Here is a 20341-nt window from a genome sequence, read left to right as displayed (position 1 = left end):
GCTATTTAATCACAATTTAACAAATTTTGCACTATTTTCAATTTAGTTCTTTTTAATTAATTGACTATCCAAACGTTAAAATTTTCGAACGAAACTTTTATACTATCTCAATGACACTCCATAAATATTTATAAAAATATTTATGGCTTGGTTTATGAACTCGAGGTCTCGATACCTCATTTTAGACCCAATTTACCTATTAAATTCTTTTTAAATCACAAAATTCACTAATTCAAAAATTCTTCTAAATTCACACTTGACCCATAATTATTAGTTTATTAAATTTTAACTCATTGGTAGGATTTAGTGATCTCGAATCACTATTTCCGACACCACTGAAAATTAGGCTGTTACAACCCTCCCCCCTTAAAAAATTTTGTCCTCGAAATTTGTTACCTAAAAATAGGTTCAGATACTGTGATTTCATTGATTCTTCTGTTTCCCAGGTTGCCTCCTCCATACCATTTTGATGCCATAGCACCTTTACCAATGGTACCCGTTTGTTCCGCAATTCTTTAACTTCTCGAGCCAAAATTTTTACTATTTCTTCTGAATAAGTCATGTCTGATTGTATTTCTATCTCGGTATGAGGAATCACATGTAAAGGATCTGATCTATATCGTCTCAACCTAGATACATGAAACACATTATGGATCTTCTCAAGTTCCGGAGGCAAAGCCAATCTATAAGCTACTAGACCAATTCTTTCTATGACTTTATATGGCCCGATAAATCGTGGACTAAGTTTTCCCTTTCTACCAAATCGTAAAACTTTCTTCCACGGAGAAACTTTCAAGAACACACGATCACCCACATTGAATTCTATATCTATTCTCCTCAAATCTGCATATGACTTTTGATGATCGGAGGTAGCTTTCAAACTATCTCGAATAATCTTGACTTTCTCTTTAGTTTCCCGAATCAAATCCACTCCTACTAACTTCGATTCACTTAATTCAGACCAATACAATGGGGTTCTACATTTCCTTCCATACAGAGCTTCAAACGGTGCCATTTTAATACTAGTTTGGTAGCTATTGTTATAAGGAAATTCAACTAAAGGTACATACCTTTCCCAGCTACCACCGAACTCGAGTATGCAACACCTCAACATATATTCTAAAATCTGAATCACTCGCTCAGATTGCCCGTCTGTCTGAGGATGGAAAGCTGTACTAAATTTTAACTTAGTACCTAAAGCTTCCTGTAATTTACTCTAAAATATCGAGGTAAACCTTTGGTCTCGATCAGAAATAATGGATGTCGGCACTCCATGTAATTTCACAATTTCTGACACATATAATTCTGCTAACTTTTCAAGTGGAAAATTTGTTTTGACCGGAATAAAATGTACTGACTTAGCCAATCTATCAACAATTACCCATATTGAATCTTTCTTTTTCGGAGTAACAGGTAATCCAGATACAAAATCCATCGTGACATGTTCCCATTTCCACTCAAGAATCATTACGGGTTGTAACAAACATGTGGGCACTTGGTGTTCCGCTTTTACCTGCTGACAAATCAAACACTTTGCAACGAATTCACATATTTCCCGCTTCATACTAGGCCACCAATAAGTTCCTTTCAAATCACAATACATTTTCGTACTGCCCGGGTGAATAGAATACATGTTGTTATGGGCTTCAGAAATAATATCATTCTTCAAATTTGAATTATTTGGAACAAAAATTCTATTGTGAAAATACAACATACCTCCATCATCAATACTATATTCTGAACTCAATTTGTCTCGAACCATCTGTTTCTTCAGTAGTAATTTTGGATCATCTTTTTGCAACTCTCGAACTCACTGAAAGAATACAGGTTTCACTTTCAACTCTACTAACACTAAACCATCTTCATTAATAGACAAATGAGTATTCATAGCTCGAAGTGTAAACAAAAATGACTTTCGACTGAGTGCATCTGCCACTATATTAGCTTTCCCCGGGTGGTAATCAATAACAAGATCATAATCTTTTAACAATTCAAATCACCGTCTTTGTCTCAAATTCAACTCCTTCTGAGTCATTAAATACTTCAGACCTTTAGGATCTGTATACACATAGCATTTCTCACCGTATAAATAGTGCCTCTAAATTTTCAAAGCAAATACAATTGCAGTCAATTCAAGGTCATGTGTAGGATAATTATTCTCATGCAGTTTTAATTGCCGAGAAGCATGGGCCACTACTTTTCCCGACTGCATCAGTACACAACCCAATCCATTTAAAGACGCATCACTGTAAACAACATACGATATACCCGATTCTGGTTGAGTTAAGACCGGAGTTTTTGTTAACATTTTCTTCAATTGATCAAAACTCTGTTGACACTCATCAGACCAAACAAATTCAACATTCTTCTGTAGTAATCGGGTCATCGGTGAAACAATCATTGAAAAGCCTTTCACAAATCAACGGTAATAACCGGTTAATCCCAAGAAAATTCGCACTTCTGTTATGTTCTTTGGAATTTTCCAATTCACCACTGCAGACACTTTACTCGGATCTACCCAAATCCCTTCAGCTGACACAATATGACCCAGAAATCCGACCTCATGTAGCCAAAATTCACACTTGCTAAATTTTGCATATAACTGCTTCTCTCTTAAGATCTGTAACACAATTTTCAAATGTTGAGCATGCTCGGATTCTATCTTTGAATAGATCAGTATATCATCAATAAATACAACCACGAATCTATCCAAATAAGGTTGAAAAATCTGATTCATCATATCCATAAAAGATGCAGGAGCATTTTATTAGCATCTAATTCAATACTAATTTACTTCACAATTTATGCCTTTCAATGTTTGAAATTACACTTTTACCCCCAAAATTAACAATTTTTACAATTTGGTCCCTACTCAATTAACCCTTCAATTGATCTAATTTTTCTCAATTAAAACCTTATCCAACCATTTTAGACTACTAAAAAGCCTTTTATATTCATGATTTCAGTACAAAACCCCAATTCATAACTTTTTCACAATTAGGTCCTAAAAATCATTTTCTACTAAAATCAATTAATAAGATCATAATATAATGAAATTAAAACTTAAAATATTTAATAATTCATCATGAAATTCCAGAACTTATTCATGGTAACTTACAAAATCACCCATGGAATCAAAAACTAATGAATTCAATAGTTGGACCCAGTTGTAAAAGTCACAAAACATAAAAATTTCAAGGAAAAAGCAAGAATTGAACTCACATGGTATAAAAATATGAGAAACCAGCTTGTTTCAGACCTCCTATTGCGTCTTTTCTAATAAATTATGAAGAGATCTCTAGATTTTTCACTTTGTTTTATATATTTAATTTGTAAAATTTCCAATTTTGTCATTGTTTCTCCTTACTTTCTTGCTGATTTTTCTTGCCCAAACCGTCAAGCCCATATAATTTGGGCCTAATTGCCTTTTAAATCCCTTCTTATTAGTCACTTAAGCTATTTAATCACAATTTAACAAATTTTGTACTATTTTCAATTTAGTTCTTTTTAATTAATTGACTATCCAAACGTTAAAATTTTCTAACGGAACTTTTATACTAACTCAATGACACTCCATAAATATTTATAAAAATATTTATGGCTTGGTTTATGAACTAGAGGTCTCGATACCTCATTTTAGACCCAATTTACCTATTAAATTCTTTTTAAATCACAAAATTCAATAAATCACAAAATTCACTAATTCAAAAATTCTTCTAAATTCACACTTGACCCATAATTATTATTTTATTAAATTTTAACTCATTGGTCAGATTTAGTGATCTCGAATCACTATTTCCGACACCACTGAAAATTAGGCTGTTACAATACCTCTAGTAAGGATGTGTAGAACAGTAGAAGTGCTATCTGGTGAGGGACTAATTCCATGGAAGTGCTTACTAACAAAGGTGGTATAACAATACTAATAATTTTATTTAAATGTTAATTATAATTATTACTAAAACTTCAAACTTGAAAATTATAATAATTATTAGCCTATAACACACGATGTAGGAAAATTTTTTATAGCAATTATATTTAAGAATAATTTATATTAAAAATAAATAAAAGTTTAGTTGACTGGAATTTAAAATTGAGATTTATCATGTAACACCCCTAACTCGTATCCATCATCAGAATAGGGTTATAGAGCATTATCGGAGTTTACAAATTAATTTACAGACGTTTCATTTCATCAAGCATTCAAATTTATAACCAATCAAAATCAAAACATTAATGAGCTAACGTTGGCCAATTTAACTTATACATGCCATTATTACCAGAATCAAATCATCCAAAATTACCGATAGAATCAATGGATAGTGTGATATATCTCCAACAAGCCCCCAACCCAATCGAGCTTTCGATAATCATTTCAATGCATCTAATAGTTATACATATTACCAATAATAATTCAATTCCAATAATAAAACACATATTTATATATTATTCATCACCAAATAATATTCAGTTTAATTAAAATTATACAGCATATAGTTCATACGAACTTACCAGGCTAAATTGCAGAAATACCAAAATTTAGGGACATTTTGGTAATTTTCTATTTTTCTTAAATTTTCACCAAATCTTGATCTAAATTAATATTTCATTCAATTTATTAATTTAAATAATAAAACAATTCATTTCATGCAATTTGGTCACTTTTTAACATTTTTACAAATTTGCCCTTAAAGTTTCACATTTGTTCAATTTAGTCCATGAACTTAAAACATGTAAATTAGCTATTTTTAAAATAATCTCATATTAGCTGAATATTCACATATATTTTTCCCCCTCCTCTCCATTCCACATCCTTGGTATATACATAATAGCACTATTTACTTGTTTACTCATAACAAGTTGTTCACTTGAGCCATGGTCACTAAATTAATTATATCTTAAGCTACAGAACTCCGGATTGGGATCCGTTAATTTTATCTGAAACTAGACTCATATATCTTCTTACCATAAAATTTTCAAAATTTTTCGTTCAGCCAATAAGTACAGTTTATTCTTTAAAGTCATCCCTGTTCTGCTGTATTACAGTTTCGACCATTTTTCACTAAAAATTAATTATCTCCTCGTACGGGATTCAGATGATGTTACCGTTTGTTTATATTGAAAATAGACTCATTAAATATTTAAACATATAAATTTAAGCCAGCCCCTAATTATTTTTCTCCAATTTTTGATGATTTTCCAAAGTTAGAACAGGGGAACCCAAAATTATTCTGAGCTTGTCTCACAAAATTTATTATATCTCATGATTTACAATCTCATTACTTACACCATTTATTCTATGAGAAACTAGACTCAATAAGCTTTAATTCTATGTTTTTTTCATCCTCTAATTCAATTTCCACAATTTATGGTGATTTTTCAAAGTTAACCTACTCCTATTGTCCAAAACTGTTTTAGTACAAGATGTTGATTACTAAGTTTACAACTCCCTTATTCCCTTTCTCTATAATATTTCTCATCACTTTCACTTATTTTACTTCACTAATATATCAAGAATATAAGACCTTGTATAAGAAAACTCTACTATAACATCATTTCCATGCTTTTTCAATAATATCAAACTTAAAAATGTATTGAAATCTTGAGGCTCTTACCTTATTCTATTAGTTTCAAACTTTAACTTAAGTTTCTCTCTCCTCCAGCTTCTATTTCTTAAATCTAACTTGCTATTTTAGCTCCCCATAGTCTCCTTGTTATCTTTCTCTCTTGATGGATATGGAAATTCTTTTGATTTCTAAGTGAAAATGGTGAGTATTTGGTGAAAGGACCAAATTGTAAAGAGAGCAAAACTTTCTTTCTTTCTCTCTTCTTCTCACGTTGGTGCATGGGAAAAATGGTGGGATGGTGGCTTTTTTTCTTTCTTTCCACATATATATATACTAAATAAAATAATAAAATATCATTAAAAAAATCAAATCAAATATTATAAACTAATATTTATTTATTTATCTAAAATATCTCCAACATCATCATCGCCTTCTAGATTTCTCTCTCCTTCTAATTGACCATTTTGCCCTTCATGATCTTTTAAAATTCCATCCTTGAAAGAGTCCAATTTTTAGTAGTGTCAGAACAATGATTTGAGATCACTAAATTCGATGAAAAAATTAGAAAAATTTATTAATTAATAATTATAAGTTAAGTGTGATTTTAGGAATATTTTTGAATTAGTGAATTTTGTGATTTAAAAGAAATTATTAGGTAAATTGGGTTGAAAACGAGGTATCAAGACCTCAATATTATAAACTGAGCCATAAATATTTTTATAAATATTTACGGAGTGTCATTAGGGTAGTATTAAAGTTTCGTTAAGAAATTTTAACGTTTCGATAGTTAATTGATTAAAAAGGATTAAATTGTAATAGAGATAAAAGTTTAATAAAGATTAAAGAAAAGTTAAAAGGACCAAATAGACAATTATTCCTTTTTATAAAGTTGAGACGGCTTAACTAAAGAAATATCTGAGATATTTTAGTTAATATATATTATATTTATTTTCTTAATAAATAAGTATTATATTAATTATATTATTATAATATTTATTATATATATAAAACAAATAGAAAAGAAGGAAAGAAACAGAATTGAAAAACGCAACAGAGAAGGAGAAAGGAAAGAAAGAAAAAAAAGAAAGAAAAGGGAATTTTGGGGTTTTGAAGTTCCAAGCTCAATTGGTAAATCAATTTAGTCCCTATTCTTGTAATTTTTGAGTTTTTGGAGTTCTAGAACAAAATATGTCATGATTTAAGTTGAAATTTTGAAAGTTAGTAAATTTTTAGATGTTGTTCATGTTGAATTAATTGATGAATTAGGGGTTAAATTGATTGAATTTCAAGTTAGAAGTTAGTAAAGGGTTGATTTGTAAAATAAAACATAAGTTTTGAATTAATAGAGACTAAATTGAGAGAATTTCAAAATTAGGGATTTATGGTGAAATTAGAGAGTTAAATTAATTTAAAGTGGGAATGGAATGAAAATATGAACTTAGTTTTGAGAATAAAAGTTAGTCTCGGTTTAGGGACTAAATTGGAATTTAGGCAAATATTGAGTAAAAATTGAAATATTTAATGTGAGATTGAATGGTGTTGTATTGATGATTTTTAATTGTTTTAATTCCTAGCTAGCGTCGTACCGGAATTCTCGACTAAAAAGGGGAAAAATATAGTCGATGAGGAATAGCTCGGAATTCCTGGTTTGTATTTCTATAATCCGAATCTAATTATTAATTGTTGTATTTTTAATTAAATGTTATGGTAAGTGATTGAGGTGAGAATTATTGTTTTTTTTTTTTACAATTGAAACGGATTGTCTTGATATGTGATGAAATTATATTGGTTGAATTAAAGTGGAATATATATTATGAATATATATGTGTAAATGTGAAATTGTGCAAATATGATAATTGAATTATTTTTTATATGTATAAAATTCAGCCTTAATGCCCAAATAGATGGAATTTAGAACTACTGAGATATTAGTGGCATGCCATTAAGGAACTTTAGCGTGCTCTCTAATTATTAGCACGTTGGTGCTCTCTGATTAGCACATCTGTGCTCTCTGTATAGCACTTCAGTGCTCTCTGTTCATTAGTGCATAATAATGCACCTCTGTATTTGTTCCGTATATCCGGTGTGTTCTATAAAATCTACTTTGGGCTAAGAATAAGGATATGAGATAGTGAATTGAAAATAGAATGTGAAAAACGATAGTGAATTGAAAACATAATATGAAATATGTTATAAATACATGGAATACACGAGTTATATACTCATGAATTGAATGTGGAAAGCTATTATATATAGCAAGTGATAATAATTGAGTATCGTATGGTTTTAAATGTTTAATTGTGCTTGACATTTTATTATACATATTTTATTGTTTTATTTTTAAATATTCGAATTATAGAAATACCACTGAGTTTATACTCAGCGTACGGTTTGTTTCCGTGCGCAGGTTAAGTACTTAAGTTTGATCGCTGATTAAGCATCCAACAACGATCCCGAACTCAAATATGGTGATGTTTATTTCTTTGTGTCGGCATGTACCTAGAGTGTCTAAATATTAGTTATTTTGTGGTTTGATTGTAAATGAAGTTATAAAATCTATTTTTAAAAGTTTATAATTTGGATTAAAATGATGCTTTGACGACTTGTTTTGATGATATAAAATGTTTGAGATTTCTTTCTGTTTGATCTGTAATCTCCGGTAATGCTCCATAACCCGGTTCCGACGAGGGATACGGGTTGGGGGTGTTACAATCCTTGAGTCATCACTCAATTTGGTAAAATTACGATTTAGTCCCTCATGATTCTTCACTTATTCAATTTGGTCCTAATTCATTCATTTTCCTTAGTTTCTAGATCATTCCACCCTTAATATATTTGCACAATTAATCCTTCAACTTTTTTATATTTACACTTTAACCCCTCAAATTTTAAATATTTACTCCTACATAACAAAACTTTCTCACTTTTGCGAATTAGTCCTTTCTTCCATTAATATGTCATAATATACTTCCCAATGTTGACATAAATCAAAATTTTGCTTTTTGTCACTTTATTTTCTTATTTTACCATATCAAGTATACATACTTTCTTACTGTTGCAATTTTTGGGATATTACATATCAATTATAACAACTTATGTTCAAATCCCTTTATACGTGATTTAAATTGATATTTATATATTTTATATAGCGTATAGAAAGAGAAAAATATCTAAAAAGATTTATTATTTTATAAGGACATGTTTTTAATCATTTCACAATTAAGCTAGTTTCCGGTTAATTTGTGACACCAACTCGGTTAGATAAATTTACAATACTATAGATTAATTTATGGCACATCCACATAAATTAAGACACATGGTAGCATTATTTGAAAAAGAGATCTAAAAATATATATGTGAGAATTTGGTACACTGGTCATGCACTTTTTTTTTACTCCACAAACGGAGTTATAAATTTGTCACGTGTGCATTTTTATATATATTTTTATTTTATTTTTACTATACTCTATATATATTTCTCATCAATTCAACATTATATCAAATATTTTCTCAAAATATATTTAAAAGTATATAAATTATAAACAAAATATAAAAAAAACTAAAAATCTAAAAAGCTAGAAAATCCAAAAACTAAAATTTTTCTAAAATTACCTAAAAATATTAACTTTTTATGTTATTATTTATTTGACAAGCTATTTATCCAAATTCATTATACATGGAGTAAACCAATTGGTTCAGGCCTCAGGGTGTAGTTGTCTCTTGTCTGTTGGTTTTTCTTCTGTCTTATCAATTTTCTTTCTATCAACCTAAAAGAGTGTTAACTTGGTTAATGATTTTAAGTTTAGTATTAATTAAGTTAAAACATGTTTAAATACCAATTAAATACAAGCTATCAAATTTAAGAGTTAAAAAAATACATTAACCAATATAATTATCATACAAAAAAAAAGGATGAAGCAACATTTATCTTCTAAATTTGATAATTTTTTCCACGTTGGTGCTTAAATTTTTTTTGGTTCACATCAATTTTAAATTTTAAAATTTTTTAATTTGATCCTTAAACTTGGATTCAATAAGATATGATAACGTAACACTTTGAGATTTACCATGTCATCATTAAATTTTAAATATATATAATTTCTTTATATTTTCTATGTATTTTTTATTTTATATAATTTCTAAAAATTTTCGACACATATGCAGAGTGCATGCCGTTATGCTTTAACGGATCCAAGTTCTGGAGCTAATGTGAAAAAAAAATTTAAGGACCAATTTGTATAAAGTTTCCAAGTTCATGGGCTACAAGGTTAATTGGGCCTATTGATTAAACCATAAAACGACGTGGTGTCAAGGAAACATATATAAGTGATAAGTGGGTTAATGGCAGTTGAAAACACCGCCTAATTCCCTCCATAACCGCATTCAGGAATCAGGGATTCCCAATTATCCAACACCAACGGCCAACGGAATAAGAATCAACAATGAGAATGAAACCATGGGCGGGATTTCTCATCTACATTTTCAGTCTCCTCTTCCTTCAGAGCGATGTTGTTTCAATCCAGATCCTCTCAAAATCTAAGCTCGAAAAGTGCGTGAAGAGTACAGACTCCCACCACGAACTGAATTGCACCATCAAGATTGTCATCAACATGGCCGTCCCCAGTGGTTCAGTGAGTGAACTTCCTTTTTGTGGTGATAATTTAGGAGTTATTTTCTTCTCTTCTATTAATTACTTTTTAGAGTAGCGATGACGCATCGATCGTGGCGGATATAGTGGAGGCGGAGGAGAATTCAACGAACAAGATGCAGACATTACGGATTCCGCCGGTGTTAACGGTCAACAAATCCTCTGCCAATGCTGTCTACGAATTAACGTATATGAGGAAAAAGCAAACAATTGCACCTTTTTTTTTTCAATTTATTTATTCAGCAATTTATTTATTCAGGATGTTTCTTTTAAACCTCAAGAGTTCTTTGTTTAGACCCACAAATGCCAGCCAGATGCTGGTGTTAACGTTCTTAAGATATGTGAGAGGCAAGTAACTCTTTTCATATTTCGAGTAATGTTAGAATTTTTCTTAATTTACACACGAACATGATAAATTAAGAGACCGTCAGGTTTCTGGTTATCTGGAATGGCTGTGTAGGTTGCGGGATGAGGGCGGTCACGTCATCGACCATACTCAGATTGCTTTTTAACTGTTGACATCATATTCTATCTTAATAGAATTTCATATTATGTGAACTTAACTGTTGCTTCGTCTTTCATGTTGTAATCACTAACTGCCTAGATAGTTACCTTTGCCTTTTTCCACGGTGGCTATAGGTCGATGTTCTCATATTTCTTGATAAAAGTGAAAGTTTTTGCTTAGTGATTCCTTGTGGTCCTTGAAGGCAGGTACCTTCATCTTGTGGAAACATCTGTGAGTGCTCTCTGTGTTTTCAGCATCACCAAAATTTACTTTTGGATGCAGGGTTTAGTCAAATCTTATTATTCTCACCTCTATGTTTACATTTGAGCAGTTGACAAATTGGTGAAAAGGAAGGCCAACACTTGCACTGTCTCCGTTTTCCAGGTGATTGGTACCGCCTCTCACTTACCTTATATTACCTTTTTTATTACTTCTCTAGCTGTTATATTGTTATTGTCTTGCTGGACCAATCCCTATACCAAAGGTTTAGAAGACCTCTGTCCTATCCATTAGATAATGGATGCTTTTCATTAGAATGTTTTACATTTTGACTTTTTTTCTTCTCTCATTCAGTTTAAAATTGTATATGTACTGATGATTTTCTTTCTGTAGGTTTATTTTTGAAAATGTGATTGCTCATATAAGTTAAAACAAAACATCCTACTATGATATCCAAATATAATAATATATCCTACTGTGGAGTTTTTGACCATTGTATATTTACTCATCTGAATCTGAAAATGAAAGCGGAACTAAGAGCTTCACTTTCTTTCACAATTCAAAATGGAAGAAATCTTGCCTCTTGTTATTTCATGCTAGATAACCGTTTTCAACTCTGTACAAGAACTTAAGTGCAATATATTGAGGTATACTGTGAAGGAAACAAATATGTTTAAATGGACAAACAAGCTTGATAAATATATATATAGTTGTTTCTGTTTTCTATGATCTCTTGTTGCAACAACTTGTTCTAATTTCAGCTGTATGAGCTTTTTCATGCAGTTTGACTGCTCAAAGGGTGTCGCCCTCATGGAGGTATTTTGTCTATTTTGCACATGATGTGTGTACGTTATTCCCATGCATGATTCTTGACAAATAATGTCATCAAAGTTGTGAATGTTGCAGGAACAATTCTTCATTATGAAGCCCGACATTTCATCTCGATCTTTAAACTCTATCCAACAACTGATCAAGCAGCAAAATACTTTTGTTCTGGTAAAAGATTAACAGGAGGCTTTTAGCATCTTAATGATGTGCCACATGGGGTTCATCATTACGTCTTTTTATATTTCCAAATTCTAAGATCAGTGAGATTGATTTATTTCACTCAACATGCTTTTGCTTGATATATTGAATGCACAGCTGTTCTGAAGGACTCTGAATTTAACAAAGTTGACAGGGCAGAGTGCCAATTTAGTACTACAGCTACTACTTTTGACAATGGATCACAGATATTAGTTTTAAGTTTGTAATCTGCGTACATGTGGTCACTGCCTTGAGATGGAAATTTATGCTAACAAATGTTAGTTCTAAATGGTGTCTGAGTTTGCTACAATGATGCACTATATGTGCATTTCTTCTCTTTAAATTATTGATTGGATGATGAAAAGAAAACTTAAGATTTAAGAATAATGCAAGAAGTTGAAGCATTCTCAGGGACACTCTAAAGTGCTGCAGTTTTAAAAATAATTGTTACGTCTTCATTAGGCATTTTCTTCCTTTACTTGAGTACCAAAGGGAATAAATATGAAGGTTCAAAACAAATGATACTTGCATACTTCCTTTTTACCATTTTTTAACTTCATTACATTAGGCATACGTGTCAACCTTTTATGAGCATGATAAATACTACTGTGGAAGATGGAATTGTTTTACACAAACTTAAGATGTATGGAACAAATGTCACCAGTTTTACATTTTGTTTCAGATTACTCCTTTTCAACCGCTAAAGGCCAGCATGAGTGGTTGCCTTGAGTATCTAGAATAAATATGGAAAAACATGTGGAGAAGTTTGGTAGACTCCATCACTGGAGAAACTTGCCGGTCATTTTGGCAATTATACATGTTCTTATTTCTTCTATATATATGTTTAAATTTTATTTAGATAGTGTTTGGAAAGCCACCTAGTAATTAGATTTAGGTACAATTACTATAATTACACAAAAATAGCATGTTTAGGTAATTATTTTGATTGGTGGGTTCTACTGAATTGGATGTAATTGGAGCACCCAATTACACTTTTCAATATCTATTACTAGGGGTAAGAATTGGAGTAATTATGCACATAATTACACCCAAAATTATATTATAAGTATGAAAACATGTTAGTGTTTGGGATGGTTATGCCATAAAAATTATATTATAAAAATAATTTGTGTATTTTATAAAATTATAACAAAAATATCATATTATTTAAATCTTAAAAAAATCCTAAAAAAAAATTCTAAAGTAATGGTCAAAAAGTTTAGTATAAAAAATAATTTATATGTTATAAAAGTGTTATAGTATATTTATTTAATAACTTTATTGCCAACAAGGATTGACATAACTTGTGTCAATGCTATTTATTATAAAAATAACATATTTATTCATATATTATAAATTATATTATTTACAAGCGTTATGAAATGTCATATATTATAAATTTTATATTATTTTTTAATTAATTTAAGCATTATAAAAAATGATATAACATGCATTAATTTTTCTTCAAATTAAGTTTATATAAGTTTTTGTAATTAAAGGTACGAACTATTTGGATTATGAAGCCAAATATCATAAGTTCGATGCTAACTATGCAAATAGAAAATTTTTTTTGCACCATATAGCTTGCGAACTTTTTAATTTGAGACATTCGAGGTTCCGAAATGTGGTTGGAAAGATATTTACTATTCTAAAAAAATATTCATAACTTCAATCATAGGTAAAATGAGATGATCCATAATTCGAAGAGTATTTGAAAAAAAGATATCTTAATAATTTTAATGATGCATATTTAAATTTACATGACGATGAACTTAGTCAAAATCTAACAAATGATGGTAATGAATTTATGTTAAATATTAAAGAGGGAATAACTCAGTTAACATGTATTAAAACAATTAGATAAAATTATATATGTTTATTTTTCTTATTATTTTTATTAGTAATTGTATCATTAAGTACTTTTTTAGACTAAGAGAATAATTTTCGTTGAATTACTTTGTGTTATCTAAACATGCCCTTACTTGAAGAAGCCATTGTGTCATAATGTACTTACTTCCTATCCTTGTTCAGAAGGAATTGCTCTGTATGAGTTGGATAATACTGTTTGGTTTAATTTTGGCTATATTTCAAACAGTTAAAACCTTCTCTTATCAAGACAAGGTAGGGAGAATGCAAGAACATATGCTTATATTACATTTTGTTTGGAATTACAGTGCTCGTGTTACTATGGCTTTTACATCAAAAGGGACTTTTTGATCTGTTTATGATTGGTTGGAAGATCATTTTGGGTTTGATGATCAGAAAGCCAGAGATATATACAGGCACACTATTGGTATTGGTCAATCCCACATGCATGCCAGAAAACACATTAAAGCCAAGCACCACAAACATGATTCTCGACATGAACGAAATGGCATTCACCATGAGCACCAGCACAACCATTCAGAAAAGGACACCGATTATTATCATTATTATCTGCATCTTATTAGCAAGGACAAGCACAAACTTAGACGTGTTAAAAGTTCTAGCATTGTTTGGCAGGTTCATCTGGACAGGAGAAAAATGATGATGTTGGGAAACACAAGCATAGAAGGGCAATAGGGACTACAGAAGAACCATTGAAGATAAGATAGTGGACACCTAGATGAAGTCTGAGTTCAGATTTGGGAAGTTCGATCATAGTTGCGTGGCTGAAAATTTGCCTGGTTTTTTCCTCATTTATTAGAGGGAATTGTGAAGCTCCTTATGGTTCCTTAAGTAGAATTCTTAGAAAAAACTAATATTTAGGAGGACAAAGATAGGACAGGCTTTAAACATGTACAGTATTACAAGTTAGACCTGTTACCCCAAATTCTCGTTCTTTTTCCTCATTTTTTTTTCTCAAGTGTATGATGGGATTAAGAAATTCGTATAGGAGGCATTGGTAAAACCATGATTTAGTCTGTTGGAAAAGTGACAAATATAATGAACTCTCTATTTTTTAAAATTTTCTACAACATATCGATAACTGTTATCCTCTTCTGCAGTCCAAGGAAAAAGCAACAGTGAATGGTAAAATGCAAAGTTGTAATATTTTGTTGTTTGCTTCTTAGCCAGGTATTTTGACTTGGCTTGACATTGGTTTCTGCTTTGTTTCAGTGAAGTTACTCCATTCTAGTTTTCTCCAGGAGCTGAATATGAAAGCCATCCGGAAACTGTAAACCTGGAGTTCGGAGTACATTTCCCCCTTTGATTGGTTCCCACCTGAAAGGATGAGGATCTAGATGAGTTTCTTTCTCTTGATCTTCACTAAAGTGTACTGAGCAGGTATAAAACATTTTGTAGTTTGTAGCAGCATTCTTTTACCTGTATTTTGTAACCAGGCAATGGAGAAACACAGCCATCTGTACTTTAGTGAAGTCTGTTCCGACACAAAATCTCATGCCACCACCAAATGCCATGAAATTCTTTGAGGCTCCATTGATTTCTGTTCCCTGCAGTTACGTGGTTCAAAGTAAAATTTCTGTGGTTTTTTTTTAGAAATTAATCTTGCAGGTTAATAAGGATACAGTTTCCAGTATTCACCCACCTCCCATCTTGATGGATTGAAGGTGAGCGGATTTTGGTATTTTGCTGGATTCAGATGCACAGCTGGGGGACAGACCATTACTGCCCAACCTGCTGGAATGGTATATCCTGCATTATTATCAAATTTTATTTGTTAATTTTCATATTAATTGAATGGCTAAAACTTGTTTATAACAATTGGAGAGTGGGTGAATCATTTTAATGCCTACCTTTGAACTGGATTTCCCTTAGTGTTTTTCTGAAGATTCCTGGAACTATATTTGCCAGTCTAACTGTTTCATTGATGAACTGCATGCAAGTTGCACTTTTCAGATGGAAGTAAACACCCTTATGAAAATTGATAAATGCTATTAGAAGTATGAAGTAGTACAACTCTCTCACCTGGAAGGTATATCTCATTGACTTGTATTCTTTCCATGTAAGTCCAGAGTCGGTATTTTCCCGGTTTCGTAGAATTGCCTCGTGCTCATCCTGGAAGGTGAAAACACTTAAGTCTGTTTGGTAGGAAGAGGATTTTGCAGATAAAGGATTTTAGCTAAAATAATTTCACATACTGTTAATGTGTTCAGCACCGAAGGGTTGTCCGAAAGGAATTTAACAGCTAAAGTTAGAGCTAGGGACGTTGTTTCAAAGCTGGCAAATAGTAGCACAAACATCAAATCCAGAGCGATTGCCTCTGTGAGTATTGTTCCCTCTTTCTGAAGTTCTTCAAGGACGAAATTGAAAAAGTCACTTTGGTGTTTCCTCGGCATAGACCGCCTTTCATTTAGCAAGTCCTTCAGCATTTTCATTGCATTTTTTCTTCCCTGTATAGAAAAACCTTCAAGAGTCAACACAAAAAGAAGACAGGCTCATGGAGGCATATTTTCTAACTCAGGGGAGCCTGATTTGCTTCATGGATAAAAGAATTTCCATGCCAACTTGTGTTTTGGAGATTAGTCTTTAAAGTTACAGACATTGATTTTTACCATGATGGTTAACTGATGCTAGTGATAAATTGGTACATATAAAACATTGTTGTACCTGTAAACATTTGTGATAAGCTGTTCCAGGAATATTCAATGGAAAGGAGATTAACCCCTGGATGAATGCAACAAAGTTCTCCCTTAGATTCTCCGGGGAATTGTCTTGGTCATAACTTATCAGCTTTTTGGCTGTCAGATCAAATATCATCTGCGAAAGAGACCAAGTTATCATTTTAGACTTGACCAGAAACTTTAGACGGATGATGAACCATGAATGAGGTAATATAAATGTGAAATTACACTAGCAGTTGCTTCTTTTAATTCAATAGTTTCTTGACTTGACCAGCTTTGCAGCCTTCTGCAAGCTGTGTTCTCAACTTCAGGTAGCATCTTTTTGAGGCTTTCAGGACCGAAGAGGTTAAGCACCATATTCTTCAGGTACTTATACATGAAACCATGTAATGAACCTACATTCTGACGTCCAAATATCTCTGTGAATGTATCAGGATACCAGCTCTGAAACAGTTGTCCCTCTTGCAGGAAGATGAAATGGTTAAGATCCGGGTCAGTCGACACAATTACCGGTCGCCCCACTAAGCTAGTCTTGAATATTGGCCCATACCTGTAAGTAACACCAACAATCAACATGTTAAGAATGGAAGGAGATCTACAAAACATCTTCTAGAAATAAAAGCAAAGAGTGACGGAGATTGATATAATTTTTTTTTACCTTTTCAGCCTCTCTTTGACAAAGGGAGGAATATCGAAAGTAGTGTTGGGGGTGAAGAACTGAAGAGTCTCGCCAACAAGTGGGAACCCCATTGAACCTGGTGGAAGTTTACCATTACATCTAGGATTTCTCCATTTGTTAACCCAATGTGTGATGCAGATAAGGAGCAAAGTTCCAATGCACATTAACACCAACATCTCTTACACAAAGAAATATATAATATCCTTTGATTGATCGAGGAAAGCAGGCTATAAACGCAGGTACTGGTTTTTATAAAGAAAATAGATGTTGAAGTAAGAAACGTGGGAAGATAGAATCGACAGGTAAGAGAAGAAAATGCCGAAATGTATGTATGTATTGCATGTATCTCCTGATTCTCATCAACTATGAGAAAAGCTCATGCTTATATAGGAAGGCAATGCATTGCATACAACTGTACTCGAAATGAATTTAATTAATTAATTATAGTTTCCTCATCACTTTTTTTTTTTTGAACTTTAAGCATAGAATGGAATATAATATGAGTTAACTCTGTCTGTCTGTCTAGGAACTGTTCATTACTATTTTGTCAACGGTCTCACCAGTTGAAAGATAGAGAGAGAGAAAGCCTAGCATGATTTTAGACCCTTAGAAGCTAACACGATGCTTCCCTATATTTCTTTCTATTTCTTCATCTAGTGGTTGGATTTTCATTATTTCCCCCCCCCCCTTCAATGGTAAAAGGAGCTTTAACATGAAAAACTGAAGGAGCACAAGGCTGAATTTTAGCCTTTTTTAAGGAAGATATTGGAACAACAGAAAGGGAAACTGTGGGTTTGAGAGGATCGATGGAAGTTCAAAGGAATATGTCTGACCAAACCAAGTATCTTATCACCAATCTACATTAAATCATTAAATACCAAAAAGAACAAACAAAAAGAATCTAATGGCTTCTTTGAAATAGTCTTAAAATCTAAGCTAAATTTTCCCAAATGTATAGCAACATCTAAATTTGAGATCTCCTGTAAATCCTAATCTCATATTCTTAGATCCAATGCAAAAGACCCAATCTTAATGCATACATCACTAAGATTTCGAATGAAGTATCTATGGATATGCATGCAACTACTGTGATCTTTTTGTCTAACTTGAAACCATTTCATGCTTACCAAAACCAAAAAGAAAAAGAAAAAAAGGCAAAAATTGAGACTAGTTAAAGCTAAGGTAATTATTCAGGTAAACCAATTATCAATACATAGAGCACCGGCCCACATGGCCATTGAGCCACGGACTGAACCCCCCATGCAAACTAAAATGACTACTACTACAATGTAGGTAGGTTACTGTGAGAGTTCGTTTGACCATTCATTATATGCGGTTTGTCACAATGATGTAGGACAAAATTCCGTTTATAGGCCACAGGGGGAATGGAATTCATGATGTGTTTTACTAATTAAAACAATTGTATAGGCACGCTTGCTCGAAACATGGACTTTTGTTTACAGCTGATTTTGAGATGAAATATGAACCTCATGCTTCTATATTCATTTCTCTTATTTTCAACTTGGGATATCCATGAGAGATTCTCCATTTCTTTCATTAATTAAAACAGGAAAGGGGAAAGTCTAATGCCACTGCACTGCCAATCAAGCAGTGTGAAATACTCCCATTTCAGATAACTCAATCTAGTATTGTACAACTCAATTAGGGACTTTTGGAACATCTGGCATGAGGAAACTTTCTTCTTCTTACCAATAAATCTTCTACCATTTTGCATACATTTAAAGCATCATATCAAGCTGAGGGATCTTAAGTTGCACCGCATAGTTTCATTAGTGTCAAATTGGAGTCTGAGTTTAGTCTTAGTTTTGATTTTATTTGAGTCAAAAATGGTATTCAAGTAAAGTCCTCCTAACAACATCGATTTTAAGATTCGGATTAAATGATTAAACCAACCATATGAATTTGGTGGTGGAGTATAGGCGAAGAGAAAGGACCAAATCTTTTGGGTGGGTAACTGCACAAATAAACAAAAACCAAACAGGATCTTCATTTCTTTCCTTCTAAATTTCCCATCTGATTACAATCTTTTTTCTTTTTTCTTTCTGGTCTTATCATTGGACGGCTATGATTATTTTATCTGAAGCTATTTGACTCCTTGATTAGTTGGTGGCTCAACTCAACCATTGTCTAAGAGAAAGACGGTTGTGATGCTTCTAATTACAGCAGGCCTGTATCCTATAGGATCCCTGGAAAATTTTTTTTTTCTTTTAGAAAATGAATTCAAATGCTGATTTGCTTAAAAAAATTTGTATGAAGTTAAGGAAACTATTTATCTTTGTGTGTTTATTTATATTTAAAAATAAAAAAGACAATATATTTGCGGGATATTCTTTTATGCAATTACTTAAATATTTCAATTATAATATTATTATAAATTAAGCATTCAAAATGCTGCATTTGGGCATTCAAAACACAATATATTTGCGTGTAAAAGTTTTATCTAATATGTATATAGCAATAGTTTAGCTATAATTAATTAAATTAAATTAATAATATGGGTTTGTTTATCATCTTAGAGGTGCTCATGGGTCAGGTCGGGCCAGGTTTATGCATGATATTAACATATTTTATGTTCTCCCAAGCTCGGCTTGACCCGAAATATGGGCTTAAAATTTTACCTAAACTCGTCCATATTTGCAAAAGACTAATCTAAATCCATTTTAAGCCCGCCTATATTATTTTTAAATTTTTAAAAATGTATATTTACATTATATTATTTTAATATTTAATAATTTTATATTTTTTTATTTATTGAAATATTCTATATAGTCATCTTAACATTATTTTAATTTTTACATTAAAGTAGTATTATATTTTCAATACAAGTTTTTTTTTAATGTGTTCTAAATTACATAATATAAAGTATTATAAACTTTAAAATGAATCAAGTCGGACCAGACTCGAGCCTTAAATATTCAAGCTCAAACCAAACTTCTTTTTTTAATTCAAACCCATTTTTCGAATCTAATATTTTTATTAAAATTTTCTTCGTACCTAAATAAATACTACAGCCCATTAACAAAGTGTATATCAAACCTATAAACCCTTAAGCTCAAAATCAATAATGTTGCACCAACCAATAAAATCTTAGAGGGCAAAACACTAATCGAT

The 20341-nt window shown here is 31.6% G+C and overlaps 1 protein-coding gene and 1 long non-coding RNA gene across 5 annotated transcripts; one reads left to right on the top strand and one right to left on the bottom strand.

Annotated features, from left to right (window-relative positions):
• Window positions 1-9819: 9819 nt before the first annotated feature.
• Window positions 9820-12684, top strand: LOC107947002 (uncharacterized). 3 transcript variants are annotated; one of them, XR_005921944.1, is made up of 4 exons: window positions 9820-10951; window positions 11052-11104; window positions 11701-11755; window positions 11846-12684. It is a non-coding gene; the product is annotated as an uncharacterized lncRNA (long non-coding RNA). The 3 variants fall into 3 exon arrangements; XR_001697037.2 differs by having other exon boundaries at window positions 11723-11755; window positions 11846-12680; XR_005921943.1 differs by having other exon boundaries at window positions 11052-11755; window positions 11846-12679.
• Window positions 12685-14883: 2199 nt separating this feature from the next.
• LOC107947001 (cytochrome P450 87A3) lies at window positions 14884-17385 on the bottom strand. Of its 2 annotated transcripts, XM_016881520.2 has the most exons (9): window positions 17189-17385; window positions 16759-17080; window positions 16517-16666; window positions 16048-16299; window positions 15875-15964; window positions 15703-15781; window positions 15495-15601; window positions 15272-15399; window positions 14884-15169 (listed from the first exon to the last, which is right to left on the bottom strand). In XM_016881520.2, exons 1-9 carry the CDS (start codon window positions 17383-17385, stop codon window positions 15070-15072), a joined length of 1425 nt encoding a protein of 474 aa, XP_016737009.2. In that variant the 3' UTR covers window positions 14884-15069. The 2 variants fall into 2 exon arrangements, with proteins under 2 accessions (XP_016737009.2, XP_040963366.1); XM_041107432.1 differs by having other exon boundaries at window positions 15703-15964.
• Window positions 17386-20341: the final 2956 nt, after the last annotated feature.

The sequence above is a fragment of the Gossypium hirsutum genome, chromosome D12 (assembly GCF_007990345.1).
Source record: "Gossypium hirsutum isolate 1008001.06 chromosome D12, Gossypium_hirsutum_v2.1, whole genome shotgun sequence".
Lineage (NCBI taxonomy): Eukaryota > Viridiplantae > Streptophyta > Magnoliopsida > Malvales > Malvaceae > Gossypium > Gossypium hirsutum.
This window is presented reverse-complemented; position numbering and strand designations above follow the sequence as displayed.

Excerpts from the sequence above, each read along its gene's own strand:
- LOC107947001 (XM_041107432.1), bottom strand. The coding sequence starts at position 17,385 with ATGTTGGTGTTAATGTGCATTGGAACTTTGCTCCTTATCTGCATCACA. Across the intron at positions 15,602-15,702 it reads AAGGGAAATCCAGTTCAAAG|GATATACCATTCCAGCAGGT; the intron begins GTAGGCATTAAA and ends ATAATAATGCAG. Across the intron at positions 15,170-15,271 it reads TGCCTGGTTACAAAATACAG|GTGGGAACCAATCAAAGGGG; the intron begins GTAAAAGAATGC and ends TCATCCTTTCAG.